Source organism: Macaca thibetana, chromosome 7 (assembly GCF_024542745.1).
Source record: "Macaca thibetana thibetana isolate TM-01 chromosome 7, ASM2454274v1, whole genome shotgun sequence".
NCBI lineage: Eukaryota > Metazoa > Chordata > Mammalia > Primates > Cercopithecidae > Macaca > Macaca thibetana.
Genome location: NC_065584.1, coordinates 87380574 through 87396510, shown reverse-complemented (window position 1 = coordinate 87396510; position 15937 = coordinate 87380574). Strand labels below are relative to the sequence as shown.

The following is a 15937-nucleotide window of genomic DNA, read 5'->3' as shown; positions in this document are numbered from 1 at the left end:
ACTGAAACACTTCTCCGGCTTTGCGTTATAACTGGTTTTCTATTGGCTGGTGACTTTCCTTCCCTAGTCCTGTGATACTAGCGGCGCAACTGCATTGGCCCGAACTTAGCGCCAGAACATGGGGGGCGTGGCTTATGCATTTTAAAGGCGGCTGGGCGGGTGCAACCAAGGAGTGTGGAAGCTAGGGATCTTGAGAGCGGGGAGAAGATGGACGGTGGGGAACAGTAGACAAAGTTAGCCATTCTACTCGAAGAAATACCTTTAAAAAGTCAGGGTAATGATGTACCAGGAGGAAATGGATTAAAAAGTTAAGATTATCTCTCCAGCCTTTGTCGCTGGAGTTACTTTGGGGACAGGACGCAAGACTCGGTTCTCCTGGAAGCTGCCCTTACGGAGCCCGTCTCTCCCCACTGCTGATCAAATTGTTAAATTATCTTTTCATGAGTGTCTCCAATACTAGAAGATTTCGTCGTTTTGCTAAAAAAAAAAAAAAAAAAAAAAAATTCAATAAAGATGGGGTCTTGCCTGTGCTGGAGTCAAACTCCTGGGTTTGATATCCCGCCTAAGCCTTCCCAATAGCTGGGAGGGACTACAGGCACAAGCCACCGTACCTTTACTCAATTTTATGACCACCAACCTTTAACATTTGTTATTAGCAGTTTGTTGATTGGATTAATCAAATCCAAGGTTATTTTTGTCACGTTATTTGACAGATGGGACAGTCTTTAGACCTGTCTCAACTTTGCTTCCAGCAAAGGGGCAGTGCCTCCCTCCCCTACCTGAAGTCTCCTGTGGTCTTTATGGGCACCTGAACTGCACTTGGATTTTTTCCCGAGTCATAACCCAAATTGGGACTGCTTTAAATATGGGAAGCAACAAGGAATCGATAAAAACAATAAACCGCGAGGAGGTCCATTGCCAGCTTGGCTAGCAGATTCTCCACTGAGAAGGAATGTGCATGAAAGAAAGTACAGCCAGCCCCAAATATTTAATAACAAAGGAACTGCTGACGTCCCAGCACTTGGCTGCTACAGGGGCTGGAGACTTCATCTAGTTCCTGATTTTTTTAGACAGGGTTTTCTCAGGCCAACTTCTACTTAGAAGCTAGTAACCTTCGACCAGTTAGATAAGAGCCCCTAACAGACACTTAAAGAACTAAGGAAGCTCCAGATACAAAATAGGGAAGAGGTTGTAGCTCCATAGAGGGAGGCCAGTCTGCTGCTCTTTCTGCTGTTTGTGGCACACGGACACTCAAGCATTGTCTGAGGTTGGAGTAGATTTCATTATTTGTGCCGTAGTTACACATATATTCCAAAAACTGTCCTAAAAATAGTTTTTAAATATCTACACTTTGTGAAAGACACTCCTTAAAAAGGAGTGTGAAAGACATTCTGGGCAGGGAGACAAAATACTGTAAACATTGACAGTATAAAATATCAGGCCAGGAGTGGTGGCTCATGCCTGTAATCCCAATGTTTTGGGAGGCTAAGGTGGAGGATTGCTTGAGCCCAGGAGTTCAAGGTTACAATGAGCCATGATCTCAACCTGGGCAACAGAGCAAGATCCTGTCTCAAAAAAAAAAAAAATGATATGGAAAAATATCAATACTAGAAATTCATGATACAGCACATGCTTCATAATAAAAGAATTAAACAATGTAATACAAGTTCAAGAAAAGATCACGTCTAACTAGAGCAGCCAGAGAAAACTTCTAAAACATAAAGAAAAATGAATATTGTGCATGGATAACTAGGACCTGAGCTCTGTCTTGAGTAGGTCAATAGGCAGAAAAATGCAAAAAATAATAATATTTGTAACTTGATTACAGTTAATAAAGCATTTTCTTTTCTTTCTTTCTTTTTTTTTTTTGAAACAGAGTCTCATTCTGTCGCCAGGCTAGAGCGCAGTGGCATGATCTCGGCTCACTGCAACCTCCACCTCCCAGGATCAAGCAATTCTCCTGCCTCAGCCTCCCAAGTAGCTGGGATTACAGGCACACGCCACCACACCCAGCTAATTTTTGTATTTTTAGTAGAAATGGGGTTTCATTATGTTGGCCAGGATGGTCTCAATCTCTTGACTTCTTGATTTGCCCACCTCGGCCTCCCAAAGTGCTGTGATTACAGGCGTGAGCCACTGTGCTCAGCCAATAAAGCACTTTCATTGTTGTATTCATTTGATTTCAGAATCCAGTGTGAAATGGACAGGGAAGCCAAGACTATATCTTTATTTTACAGATGTGGAAACTGAAACTGTGTAAACTGGAGTCATTTAAGCTAAGTGACAGACTGAAATGGAGCTCTAAATCCCGGTCTTCTGACTTGTGATCTAATGTTTTACATTCAAATAATTTGATAGGTAGACTGAAAGGGGCAGAGGCACAGAGGTGGCAGAGAAAAGGTGCTTGGGATGGGCCCCCTTTTATGCTAAATGCCTGGAACATAGAAGCTGCTTGATAAATGGCTCTCAAATTAATTAACAAAGTAACTTAAGCCCCATCTTGGGATAAATTTGCTGGGTACTGAACAATATTGTTAGCTGCAGTTGCAAGCAGGGCGGATATTCAGCTGGGACACTACAGGGTGGCTGGCATTGGTTGTTTATGGTGGCATTGGTTCTGATTGGTTGGTACCTGTATTATACAGATAAATCATTTTAATATTGTCTCGGGTAAATATTGGGCATCTCAGGTACTGCCTGATTTTTACTTATGGGGTGAGATCTTCCCACTTAGATTGAGAACAATTAGGCTATTGAGGTGTACTGATTTGTTAGGACTGATACAGCAAAACACTACAGATAGCATAAACGACAAACATTTATTTTCTCACAGCTCTGGAGTCTGGAAGCCCAAGATCAAGATATTGGCAGGTTTACTTTCTCTGGAGGCTTCTCTCCTTAGCTTACAAATGGCCACCTTCTCACTGTGGCACAAATGGACTTTTCTCTGCACACATTTTTGCTTTCTCTTCCTTTCTCTTCTTTTTCCACACTTTTAGGGTCTCACTCTGTCTCCCAGGCAGGAGTGCAGTGGTGCAGTCATAGTCTATGGTGGCCTTGAACTCCTGAGTGCTAGCAATCCTGCCACCTCAGCCTCCCAAGTAGCTGGGACGACAGGTGCATGCCACCATGCCTGGCTAATATTTTTATTTTTTTTTTTGTAGAGACAGGGTCTCACTATGTTGCCCAGGCTGGTCATTGGTCTCTAACTCCTGGGCTCAAGTGATCCTCTTGCCTTGGTGTCCAAATTCTGGGATTACAGACCCTGCCTGGCCTCTCTTCTTATGAGAACAACAGTCTTGTTGGATTATGGCCCCACCATTATGACCTCATTTAACCTTAATTACCTCTTAGAGGATCTTATCTCCAAATATAGTCACAATGGGGGTTAGAGAGTCAACATAAGAATTTGGGGGAACACACTTCAGTGTGTTATATAATAGAATATAAAGAAACTGTGAAGATTTCAAAGCATTTTTTTCTTTAGATTTCCAACAAAGTGATAACCACTACAGTGTGTATATGGCCAGAGGATGGGGTGGAAAACATCTGCTTGGCTTCTATGACCCAAAGTGTCCCAATTTGATTTCTTTTTTTTTTTTTTTTTCACATATTCCACATGCCCTATTTATTTTTTCCTCTTTCCTGAAGTGGTAGTTTACCACCTGTGTGAAAACAACACAATCCCTTAATGCATTTCAAAGGCACAGAAAGTTTCTGGTAATGTGCAGAGTGAGTCAACTAAGACCAGGGGTAGTTTGCCGGGGGGTCGGATGGGATTGGGGTAGAGTATGGCCTGGTTTAAAATGATTAATTTATGTTAATTACATTGGAACTTTGGCCTCAGTTCTTTACTCTTTCCTTTAGGGAATTCTTGGCTTCCCTTTCTAGGAGCTAAGGTCTTTGGAATAGAGGGTGGTAGGCCAGTCCTTTATCTCTACTCTGTTCTTCCTACCACTGAGTGAGGCACAAATGGAAGTCTCACTCTTAGAAAAGAGAAATAAAAGTGATCTCTATAACAGAAATAAAAGGGCCGGATGTGGCGGTTCATACCCAGAATCCCAGTACTTTGGGAGGATGAGGTGGGAGGATCACCTGAGCCCAGGAATTTGAGACCAGCCTGGGCAACATGAAGAGGCCCCATCTCTAAAAAAATAAAAATGACAAATAGGCGAATGTGGTGGTGCATGCCTGTAGTCCTAGCTACTTGGGAGGCTGAGGAAAGAGGATTGCTTGAGCCTAGGAGATTGAGGCTGCAGTGAGCTGAGGTTGAGCCACTGTATTCCAGCCTGGGTGGCAGAGCAAAACCCTATCTAAAAAAAAAAAAAAAAAAACAGGAAAAACCCTAAAATGTTTTAATTTCAGTAATTGGAGAAAATGGAAGATCAAAGATTATGGTGGTAAGGAGAGTAGATATTTTATTTTATTTTTTGAGATAGGGTCTCACTCTGTCAGACTGGAGTGCAGTGGCACCATCACGGCTCACTGCAGCCTTGACTTCCTGGGCTCAGGTGATTCTCTTGCCTCAGCCTCCCTAGTAGCTGGGACCACAGATGCCACCACACCTGGCTAATTTTTGTATTTTTTGTGGAGGTGGGGCTTCACCATGTGCTCAGGCTGGTCTCAAATTTCTGGGCTCAACTAATCCTCCTGTCTTGGCCTCCCAAAGTGCTGAGATTACAGGTCTGAGGCACTGTGCCTGGCCAGGGGTAGATATTTTTAAAAGAGCATATTTAGCTTGTGATCTAGAGATAATGAGAGATCTCAGTTGAGAGGGCAGGAATAAAACAGGTTCCCTATCTAAAGGATCCTGACAGGCCTATAGAGCTTGCTTCTATAATTGTTGACATTGGGAGTCACTATCTAGAGATGTCTCCCCACTTCACAAAGCAATACTGAGTGACTTAGAACCTATTCCTGCCACCTTTTTTTAGTTTCCTTGATCTTGAGGGTACAGGATAAGTGTGTTACTAAGTATGTTCCTGGACAAGGAGTTCCTCTGAAGATAGAAGTGATGAGAAGATAGAAGAAAGGGTAATAAGGCATTAATGAACTCTAATCATCCAAGATTGATGATTGGTTCCTGTCTATAGGAATGCTACAGGAACTCTTTTACCCTAAAAGTAAATAATAAAGCACAGTTCCAGTTTCTTTTATGTGGATACAAGGTAGCAGTGACTAGAAAAGATAAGAGCAGTGCTGTGCTCTAGCATAAAAACGTAATTATGCTATGCAATGTAGTAGCCACTAACCACATGTGGCTATTGAGAAGTTACAATGTAATTAGTATGATTAGGTAACTGAATTTTTATTTTTATTATATTTCATCTTAATTTTATTACTTTTAAATAGCCACACATGGCTAGTGCCTTCTGTTTTGAACAGTGTGGGATTCACTGGAATTGATAGGCTGGATATACCTCTAGTTTTTATTTTGATTCAATTTATGGTTAGGTGAGTCTAGAAAGATCAAAAGAGAAAGAGACAATAGAGATTAATAATAATAGCCAGCATTTAATGTGTGCTTATTACATAGTCAGGCAGTTACCTAAACATGTAAAAGGTATTCTATATAATCTTTGCAAAAATAGTACTATTATCGCTATTTTACAGAGGAAAAAATTGAGGCATAATAAGAATTTTACTTGCGTAGGACCACACAACGAGTAAATAAGGGGTGAAGATAGCATCCATACACAGATAGTTTTATTAGAGCCCATTCATTTACACTATGTAGATTCAGGAATGAGGTGTCATGGAGGGACTGGGGCCATGATTCCCAAACTCTGTGCCAAAGTACAAGCTCACAAGGGTACTGTGGAGTAGTTTTAATTTTCAAAGGAAACACAGCAATATTTTATATTTCTTAAACACTGTGTGACCTATTAACTTGAGGTGATTCACAGTTGGAACACTAGATTGTGCTACATTCCTTTCGATGACAGTATATCTGGTCGGGTGTGGTAGCTCATGCCTATACTCTCAGCACTTTGAGAGGCCGAGGCGGGCAGATCAATTGAGGTCAGAAGTTCGAGGCCAGCTTGGCCAATATGGCAAAACTCTGTCTCTACTAAAAATACAAAAAATTAGCTAGGTGTGGTGGCAGGAGCCTGTAATCCCAGCTACTCGGCAGGCTGAGGCAAGAGAATGGCTCAAACCCAGGAGGCAGAGAATCCAGTGAGTCAAGATCATGCCACTGTACTCCAGCCTGGGTGACAGAGTGAGACCCTGTCTCAAAATATATATATACAGACAACATATCTTTACAAAAGATGGTTTTAGAAGGTCCCTCTGATAAAAATTAAGTACTATGTTAAAAAAAAAAAAAAAGTACTGTGTAAAAATCAGCATGGAACAGAAATTGAGGGTGGCAGCATTGGATTCCAACATGTGAGAAGTTGAGTAGTGCCAAACAGATGCACACATCCCATAAGTAACTATTTGTGGTTATTTAAGAACGAAATATTTTTCTTTCAATTTGTGTGCATTGTTATTTTCAAAGTGCTAATAAGTTCTCAGGAACCAGCCACTCGCTCTGTTGTCCAGGCTGGAGTGCAATGGTGCGATCTCAGCTCACTGTAACCTCTGCCTCCCAGGTTCAAGCCATTCTCTCTGCCTCAGCCTCCCAAGTAGCTGGGATTACAGATGCCTGCCACCATGCCCAGCTAATTTTTTGGATTTTTAGTAGAGACGGGGTTTTGCCATGTTGGCCAGGTTGGTCTCCAACTCCTGACCTCAGGCGATCCGCCCACCTCGGCCTCCCAAAGTGCTGGGATTACAGGTGTGAGCCACCGCGCCTGACCTTCATATATATATATGTGTGTATATATATATTTTTTTTTAATATTACAGATATTGTTTTTATTCTTGTGTCCCTAGCACTAGAACAGTACTGGTGCATAGATGATGCTCAATAAATATTTGTTAAATGAATGAGAAAAACAGTTGGAAAATAGTGGCTGGCCACAGAAGTGGGTAAAACGGCAAGCTGAAAGAGTTTGGAGGAGGGAAGAAGTGGAAGATTCCAATAGCTAAGAAAGGACCATTGATTTGTGATTTGATGTAAGGTTGGTTAATTTGTAAACGTGGGGAGAAGAAATAGTTGTATTCTACCAAAGACACGCTATTTATGTTATATTCTGGTACCCATGTATTCTGATAACAGAATTTTCCTCTTGGGAAGAGTCCTCTAGTTACCTGAATTGCTTGGATCAGTATTGTGCAGATCAAGGGATTATCTGTGTCCCTACCCACCAAATCCATCCTCATCCTTTCCGTCGGCATCTAGGACCCAGGAATTCTTGCCTGAGAACTTTTTCTTCTCCCGGTCTGGGCCTGGATGTGCTCTCCTAAACCCTGTATCCTCCAAGTAAGAACTGTTGCCAGGGGCGACCCAGCTTCCCTTGTCCAGGCAGCAACTCAGACACAGGCTCGCTTCATTTTTATTCTGGGGTTGTGCAATCTAAGGTTTGAAATTTTTTTCTTTTTGAATCTCTCACGGTTTGCTATTGACACAGCTGGAATGAGGTTGCAGGGAGAGAGCTGGGGGCTTTCCTCTCGACTTCTAGCCCTATTTCCGCATAGGCCTTCTTGCTGGGAATTCCTGCCCTGCGGACTGGAATGGGTACAGAGATGAAATGCTGGGTGCGCTCCGGTCCGCCCCCCAACCCCGCGCCTCGAGGGAGAAGGTTTAGGGCTGGGAAGAACTCCGATTAGATTTACAGCCCAGGTTCAGCCGATTGAATTAGGGTGTGTCACCATGGAGACGGGGCCGGCCCGCATGCTCGCTTGCCATTGGCTGGGGACTCCAGGGCTGGGGATATAAGCCAGAGCCTAGAACAGTGAGCGAACTGTGCGGACCAGACCGGGCAGCCTTGCTCAGTTCAGCATAGCGGAGAGGATCGGAGCGGATCGGAGCGGATCGGAGCGGATCGGAGCACACCGGAGCACACCGGAGCAGGTTCATCGAGAGGGCTGCTGCGAGACCATGGAGAACGGGTGAGGCGGGCATCAGGCCCGCGGGACCCTTGGGGAGGGGCGGGTGCTGTGAGACCCGGGAACCTGGCACACTGGGCCCAGAGGGAGCCGGGGAAGGGAGCGAGCGCCCAGGGGATGCAGAGAGGCCTGGCACGGAGCCTGTTGTCGGGGGCAAGGCGGCAGAGTCATGTGGCAGCCAGCGCGGGCAGGGACGCACGCGGGAGTCGAGCTGGGGTGGCGCCACCGGAGCAGGAAGGGGACAGTTTGGTGCGGTCTAAGCTACTCCGTAAAAGCAGCCGTTGTGTGTCTCCGTGTGTGTGTTAGGGGTACAAGTGGAGAATGAGTGTATGGATATATATATATATATATCCCTCACTCCATACCAGGAGGAGGTGTCCTCACCCCCTGCGTTCTTCATAAATTCCCATGCTAGGGTCTGGGTAAAGCTGCGAGGTACTTTGGTGCTCAAATTCGGAGTTCCTCCTTTAGAGGAAAGATTGCTCACCTCCTTTGCCAGTTGCACTCCTTCCTTCCTTCCAGACGGGAAGTATGATAAACTCAGTGGGAACTGACTCCTAAGTGGAGAAGGAAATCAGTCATCGAACTGAGAACAGTCCTCTGCTCACTTCCCCCACCCCAGGCCTTTGAAAACTCTTCTCTCTGCTTTGGTCCTGGATGTCCCAGTCCAAGTGGCCTGCATTAGGCATCACAGTTGCTTTTGGATGCTCAGGGAGCCAGGGTGTTCTTGTGGGGACTGATAGCCAATGAGGAAGTGCTATGAGTTGTAGCTAGACATGCCATGTGGTGGCAGCTTCACACACCATTCATTTCCTTTGCACCTTTTGGGGACGCCATTTGATTAACATTTTACCAACTTAATTGCTTCTCTCCATTATCCTGTGGCTGTGTTGACCAGCCCCCAACCTACCGTATCCAACTGCTTCCCTGAGGGTAGCCTGGTGTATTGTGCAATCATATCTGGTTTCCTAGGCTCTGCTTTGGGAGTAAAAAATTTCCTGTGAAAGCTTGGTTAGTTATGTTCAGCTCTGTCACACCTCATTGCCACCTCTGAAGGCAACCTTTGGTCTTCCCAGATGAGTGTGAGAGAACTGGACTTGGAAATGGAAGAAAAGTAACACGGTTGATTCTTGCTAGTGTAGGGGTTCTGGGTAAGTGACCTTAGGTTCCTGAAGAGCAAAGATCCTCGGTGGAGAGAAAGGAAACTGGAAGGAGGCAGGGAGGGGGAAGGACAGGAAGAAGACCACAGGCAGGTGGAAAGCAGGAGAAAAGTTCAAATACTGTGTGTAACAGAGCCATAGGTCTTTGGAGGTTGTTAGCAAGTATTCAATTCATTTTCAGATCGAGCCTATAAGGTAGATGGGGCCAATTTACATTCCCTTGTTTATACCTGAGAAAATAATTTGGAGCACAAATTACATGCCTAAAAAGACAATATTGAGACTAGAATCTAGGTTGAGTTCTGCTTCCCTCTAGACCAGCAATTCCTAAACTTGGTTTTATTTTATTTTATTTTATTTTTATTTTATTTATTTTTTGAGTCGGAGTCTCTTTCTGTGGCCCAGGCTGGAGTGCAGTGGAGTGATCTTGGCTCACTGCAAGCTCCGCCTCCTGGGTTCACGCCATTCTCCTGCCTCAGCCTCCCCTGTAGCTGGGACTACAGGCGCCCGCCATCACGCCCGGCTAATTTTTTTTTTTTTTTTTTTTTTGTATTTTTAGTAGACGGGGTTTCACCGTGTTAGCCAGGATGGTCTCAATCTCCTGACCTCGTGAACCCGCCTCGGCCTCCCAAAGTGCTGGGATTACAGGCATGAGCCACCGTGCCTGGCCCCTAAACCTGGTTTTAAAATCAAAATTACATGGGCTTCAGAATCCGTTTTTTGTTTTGTTTTTTGTTTTGTTTTTTGTTTTTTATATAGGGTCTCACTCTGTCACCAGGCTGGAGTGCCAGAATCTGTCTTTCTAACAAGCGTCTGCTGAGAATTAGTGTAGTCAGTCCCGGTTTAGCCTTTTGACAACCAGTACTGTGGACTGGGTCTGCTTTTTTGTACAGCAGCTTATCTAGTTTCTTGTCTGGAATTAACCCCTTTGTGATCTGGGGAGCTAAGAATGGTATGTAGACCTCTACCAGGTGTGTTCTCATTGTGTTTTATTGGTTTGAAAAAAAAAAAAAAAATGTAGCCCTTAAGTCTTTGGCTGAGGAAGGAACTGGAGGGATAAGGGTTCAAAAGGAAATCTGAGTTTATCCCTGCCTTCATGGTAGTTGGTCTTAATTACATTTTGAATGTCTTTGGGGAATAGGTAAGGTAATAAGGGGAATTTTACTAGGTGGTCACCACCCTCAGGAAGGGCTTAATCCTATTTTGAGTACTCTTGTTGGGCTCCCTCCTGGTCAAGCCCTTTTACCCATCCTAATTTGATTATTTCATTGCACTTCCCTATAGACTCTGATCCCTTCCTCTCTAAACCTTTGTCATAAGGATAAGTATGCAACTTGCCAGTGTTCAGTAGATCCAACACTGGAGTTGGGTCTGTTAGTAGAAACAGGCTTTATTAATTTTTGCCAGGCTCTGGAATGGAGGGAGTTTCATATCAGACTTGTAGTGGGCTTGATTCAGAAAGAAGGGTGGCTGAGTAGATGGGTGAGCATAGTATGGCCTCTCCCTCTGTGCCAACTTCTCTGTCCCTGCTGCCTCAGTGTACCTGCCAGCCTTTTTGCACCAAAGGTCATTTGTCTGTGATGCCCTTGGAATGGGAGCAGAATTCACCTTGATGTTTTTTCTCCCCTAGATACACATATGAAGATTATAAGAACACTGCAGAATGGCTTCTGTCTCACACTAAGCACCGACCTCAAGTTGCAATAATCTGTGGTTCTGGATTAGGAGGTCTGACTGATAAATTAACTCAGGCCCAGATCTTTGACTACAGTGAAATCCCCAACTTTCCCCAAAGTACAGGTACTGGCAAGTGAAAGCAGGGAATGGGACTGAGGGATGTTATTGGGATTCTGTGGAACACAACCAAGGAGGCCAACGTTTCTACTCCTTGACCTAGCATTTCACTGAAGACAAATGTTGTAAGAGAGGAGAAAAGCCCACCGTGAGTCAGAATGACTCAGGAGATTCCTCTAGCAGACATCCCACAAGAGACAGGGCATGTGTGTGTCAGTGGACTGAGACTAAGACTTAGAAGAGGGCCAGGTGACAGGGGCCAAGTAAAGGGCAAGGGTCATTTATTTGGTTTACTTAATTTCTCAAATAATTAACTTCTGTTGGTTTATTTATTAATTTTTAAGATTTCTTTCTTCTTTGCCCTGGAGAGTTAAGAATTTTTTTTAAGACCTGACAGCAGGAAAAGATTTTTAATAGCTATTTTTTTAAACCCTTTGAAACAAGACTGGGAGAGCAGAGGGGGAAGGTGTGGGAAACATTAAGAGAGGGTGTGTGAAGGGCATACTTCTTTAAGGGAGATAGTAGTGACGTGGGAAACATTAAGAGAGGGTGTATGAAGGGCATACTTCTTTAAGGGAGATAGTAGTGACGTTGGCTCCATTGGCCACTCCTACCCCCAGTGAGAAGGGCACTGCATTAAACGATAAGGGGGTTAATTTTTTTAAGCTTATCAACATGTTTATTTTTTATACTCCACTTGGGTTTCCTATGTCAACTTTATTACTGTTTTTGTTTCATTTTGGGTTTTTTTGCATAAGCTCCTCTATCTTTGAGAATTCCTCAGCTCTTCCTCTTGGTTCTGGTCCCTCTCCCATTCCCTAAGGGATAGGTTGACCATCTATTAGAAGAGATTGCCAGATAAGGGAGTGGTAATAATGGCTGTTATGTCTGTGGGGAGTTATCTTTGCACTCCCACGCACCCCTACATGGACATGTGTTCCCGTAGGACTGTCCTATGGGTCATAAGGAAAGAGACTTGCATGTGTTCAAATTCTTTTCCCCTAGTTCAGTAGCCTCTTCTTTAGGAAGCCAGAGTAAGTATACTATGAGCTTGCTTGCTGGACTGAGGAGGTAGGTAATTAAGTTAGGGCAATATATAAGAATACATGTTTTGAGAACTTTGAAAAATTTGAAGAGGTCTGTAATTACTGCATTCACTTTTTTTTTTTGAAAAGGAGTCTCACTCTGTCACCCAGGCTCAAGTGCAGTGGTGTGATCTCGGCTCACTGCAACCTCCGCCTCCCAAGTTCAAGTGATTCTCCCACCTCAGCCTCCCGAGTAGCTGGGATTACAGGCGTGTGCCACCACACCTGGCTAATTTTTGTATTTTTAGTAGAGATGGGTTTTCACCATGTTGGCCAGGGTGGTCTTAAACTCCTGACCTCTTGATCCACCTGTCTTGGCCTCCCAAAGTGCTGAGATTACAGTCGTGAGGCACCTCACCTGGCCTATTTTTTATTTTAATTTTTATAGATTTACAGGGGTACAATGCAGTTTTGTTATATGGATATACTGCATGGTGGTGAAGTCTGTGCTTTAGTGTAACCATCACCTGAGCAGTGAACATTGTACTCATTAGGTAATTTCTCATCCCTCATCCCCCTCCCACTTTCTCACTTCCGAGTCCCCAGTGTCTATTATTTCTGTAAGTCCATATGTATATGTTTGGTTCCCACTTACAAGTGATAGCATGTGGTATTGAACCTTCCATTTCTGAGTATCTACTTTTTTATACTCACTTGTTACTCTCTGGCAGTATGGCTTGTATTATCTTGAAATTTCTTTAAAAAGCCCTTCCTACTTTGGGTGTTCATGCTGAACATCTTTACCCCATATCTCTAATCTCAGGTTGTATAATTATGAGTAATGCCTGGCTCTCCCACCAGACTTAAACTTTCTGAAAGCAGAGATAATAATGAGTCTTTTACTTAATTATATCCTAACATTTTGAGCAGAGTGAGTAACTCACAGTAGGTGCTCAATGGATATGTGTTGCATGAAAGTATAATCCCATTCATTTCTCTTTCTTTTTTGTATACAGTGCCAGGTCATGTTGGCCGACTGGTGTTTGGGTTCCTGAATGGCAGAGCCTGTGTGATAATGCAGGGCAGGTTCCATATGTATGAAGGGTACTCGCTCTGGAAGGTAAATCAGGGGAATAGGCTGGTTGGATCTGGAAGAGGCAGGAGAGAACTATCTAGCCTCTTTCACTACCTAGCTATCTGGGTTAGGTGGATTTTTGGTCCCCTCCTTCCTTTTCTTTCACGATGTATATCATGCATTTCCGTGTAGCTGGATTGATGAAATTTTGTAAAAATTTTTTCTGATCTTTTGCTTCGAAGGTGACTTTCCCAGTGAGGGTTTTCCACCTTCTGGGTGTGGACACCCTGGTGGTCACCAATGCAGCAGGAGGGCTGAACCCCGAGTTTGAGGTTGGAGATATCATGCTGATCCGTGACCATATCAACCTACCTGGTTTCAGTGGTCAGAACCCTCTCAGAGGGCCCAATGATGAAAGGTATGTATCTTACTCTGTTTTTTTCAGATGGGTAGGATTTAAGGACTTCTCTAGGAGCCTTGGGAGAATTTTTAAAATTCCATTTATGTGAGATAATTCAACCTGTGTCCTAGGTTTGGAGTTCGTTTCCCTGCCATGTCTGATGCCTACGACCGGACTATGAGGCAGAGGGCTCTCAGTATGTGGAAACAAATGGGGGAGCAACGTGAGCTACAGGAAGGCACCTATGTGATGCTGGCAGGCCCCAGCTTTGAGACTGTGGCAGAATCTCGTCTGCTGCAGAAGCTGGGAGCAGATGCTGTTGGTGAGAAGGGGAATTTGGCTGGAGGCTTGAAGACGGAGGGATTTAGCAAAATGGGACTGGGAAGGAGTAGGAGATAACAGGCCTCATTGGATTGAGAGGATCTGATTTCAGGGAAGGGTGAATTAAACTGACTTCTTGAAATACAAAGTGGTGAGATTTGGTGTAGCATCAAATCTCCTTACGAAGCACCAAGGAGTTAACAGCTGCAGTGCTAATGAATGACCTATCCATGATTTGATGGCTGTTTCTTTTTTTTTTTTTTTTTTTTTTGAGATGGTGTCACGCTCTGTCACCCAGGCTGGAGTGCAGTGGCATGATCTTGGCTCACTGCAACCTCTGCCTCCCAGGTTCAAACAATTCTCATGCCTCAGCCTCCCAAGTAGCTGGGATTACAGACGTGTGCCACCAAACGCAGTTAATTTTTGTATTTTTAGTAGAGACGAGGTTTCACCATGTTGGCCAGGCTGGTCCTTGAACTTGTGATCTCAGGTGATCCGCCCATCTCGGCCTCCTAACATGCTGGTATTACAGGCGTGACCCACTGCACCTGGCCAATTTGATGACTGTTTCTAAGAATTCTAAAAAATTCACTATAGCCACCTTCTGTACCTCTAGCTGAAGATGGAACTCTATCATTAGGATTGACTTCAAAATTGCCACAAATACAGAAATGAAGCATTGCACTGGTGATTTTAAGAAATGTGTATTTATTTTAGGCAATACAGAAGAACATACCTCAACAATAATTTAGCTGCTTCTTTGGATTTGTTTTAGGTGGGACCTTGCTCTGTTGCCAAGATTGGAGTGCAGTGTCACCGTCTCTAGCTCACTGCAGTTCTAGCTGCCTGGGCTCAAACAATCCTCCCACCTCAGCCTCCTGAGTAGCTAGGATCACAGGCATACACTACCACATCTGGCTAATTTTATTATTTTTTGAACTGAGGTCTCACTATGTTGCCCAGGCTGGTTTCAAACTCGTGGGCTCAAGACATCCTTCTGCTTTGGCCTCCAAAAGTGCTGGGATTACAGGTGTGAACTGCTGCACCTGGCCATTACAGGCATGAACCACTATTGCACCTGGCCATCTTTGGATGTTTTTTGAGATTTTTAATTCTTGTTGAAAGTGAGGCTAAAGGGCAAGGAAAAGAGTTATTTGAGGATCCTGACAGCTGGTTTCCATCTTTCTCACCATCAGGCATGAGTACAGTACCAGAAGTTATCGTTGCACGGCACTGTGGACTTCGAGTCTTCGGCTTCTCACTCATCACCAACAAGGTCATCATGGATTATGAAAGCCTGGAGAAGGCCAACCATGAAGAAGTATTAGCGGCTGGCAAACAAGCTGCACAGAAATTGGAACAGTTGGTCTCCATTCTTATGGCCAGCATTCCACTCCCTGACAAAGCCAGTTGATCTGCCCTGGAGTGGTCTGGCGTCTCTCACACAAGATCCAAGTAGCTGCTACCTTCTTTGACCTCTTGCTGGAGTCACGTGCCTCTGTCCTTAGGTTGTAGCAGAAAGGAAAAGATTTCTAGCCTTCACCTTTCCCACTTTCTTCCACTAGACCCTTCTAGTGCCAGATCCTCTTCTCACAGCTGGGATTACAGGTGTGAGCATAGTGAGACATTGGCGCTACAAAATAAAGCTGTTCTCATTTCTGTTCTTTCTTATACAAGAGCTGGAGCCCATGCCCTACCACGCATCTGTGGAGGTGCCCAGGATTTGACTTGGGCCTTAGAACTTTGCACAGCAGCTGCTACTAGCTTTTTGAGATAATACATTCCTGGGGGCTCTGTTCTGCCTTATCTAAATCACCAGAGACCAAACAAGGACTAACCCAATACCTCTTGGACTTTATTTAATGTCATAATGTTGTCAGAATAAAGAGAAAGATGAAATAGTTTCATTTTTTGTGTAGCTTGGGATGGGGCTGAGGCACAGGACAAGATTGACATGAAAGGATGTGAGACCACATGTCTTGTGTGACTATCTGCTTCTCAGACAAGTAATTAGGAACTGAGATGAGATAGTATGTGAGTGTAGCAAAGGATGAAGAAGGGCAAAATGATGAAAGGTGGGAAAGAGGTTACAAGATGGTAAGGAAAAGTTAACTTCTGGCACTTGATGGCCACTTCCGTCAGGCTAGTCCTTCCTCTCTCCCTTGCC

The 15937-nt window shown here is 44.1% G+C and overlaps 1 protein-coding gene across 1 annotated transcript; it reads left to right on the top strand.

Moving 5' to 3' along the window:
- Positions 1–7735: 7735 nt before the first annotated feature.
- PNP (purine nucleoside phosphorylase) lies at positions 7736–15677 on the top strand. Its single transcript, XM_050796580.1, has 6 exons — positions 7736–7998; positions 10786–10955; positions 12991–13094; positions 13292–13467; positions 13581–13771; positions 14967–15677. Exons 1-6 carry the CDS (start codon positions 7988–7990, stop codon positions 15182–15184), a joined length of 870 nt encoding a protein of 289 aa, XP_050652537.1. The 5' UTR covers positions 7736–7987; the 3' UTR covers positions 15185–15677.
- The last annotated feature ends 260 nt before the right edge of the window (positions 15678–15937 follow it).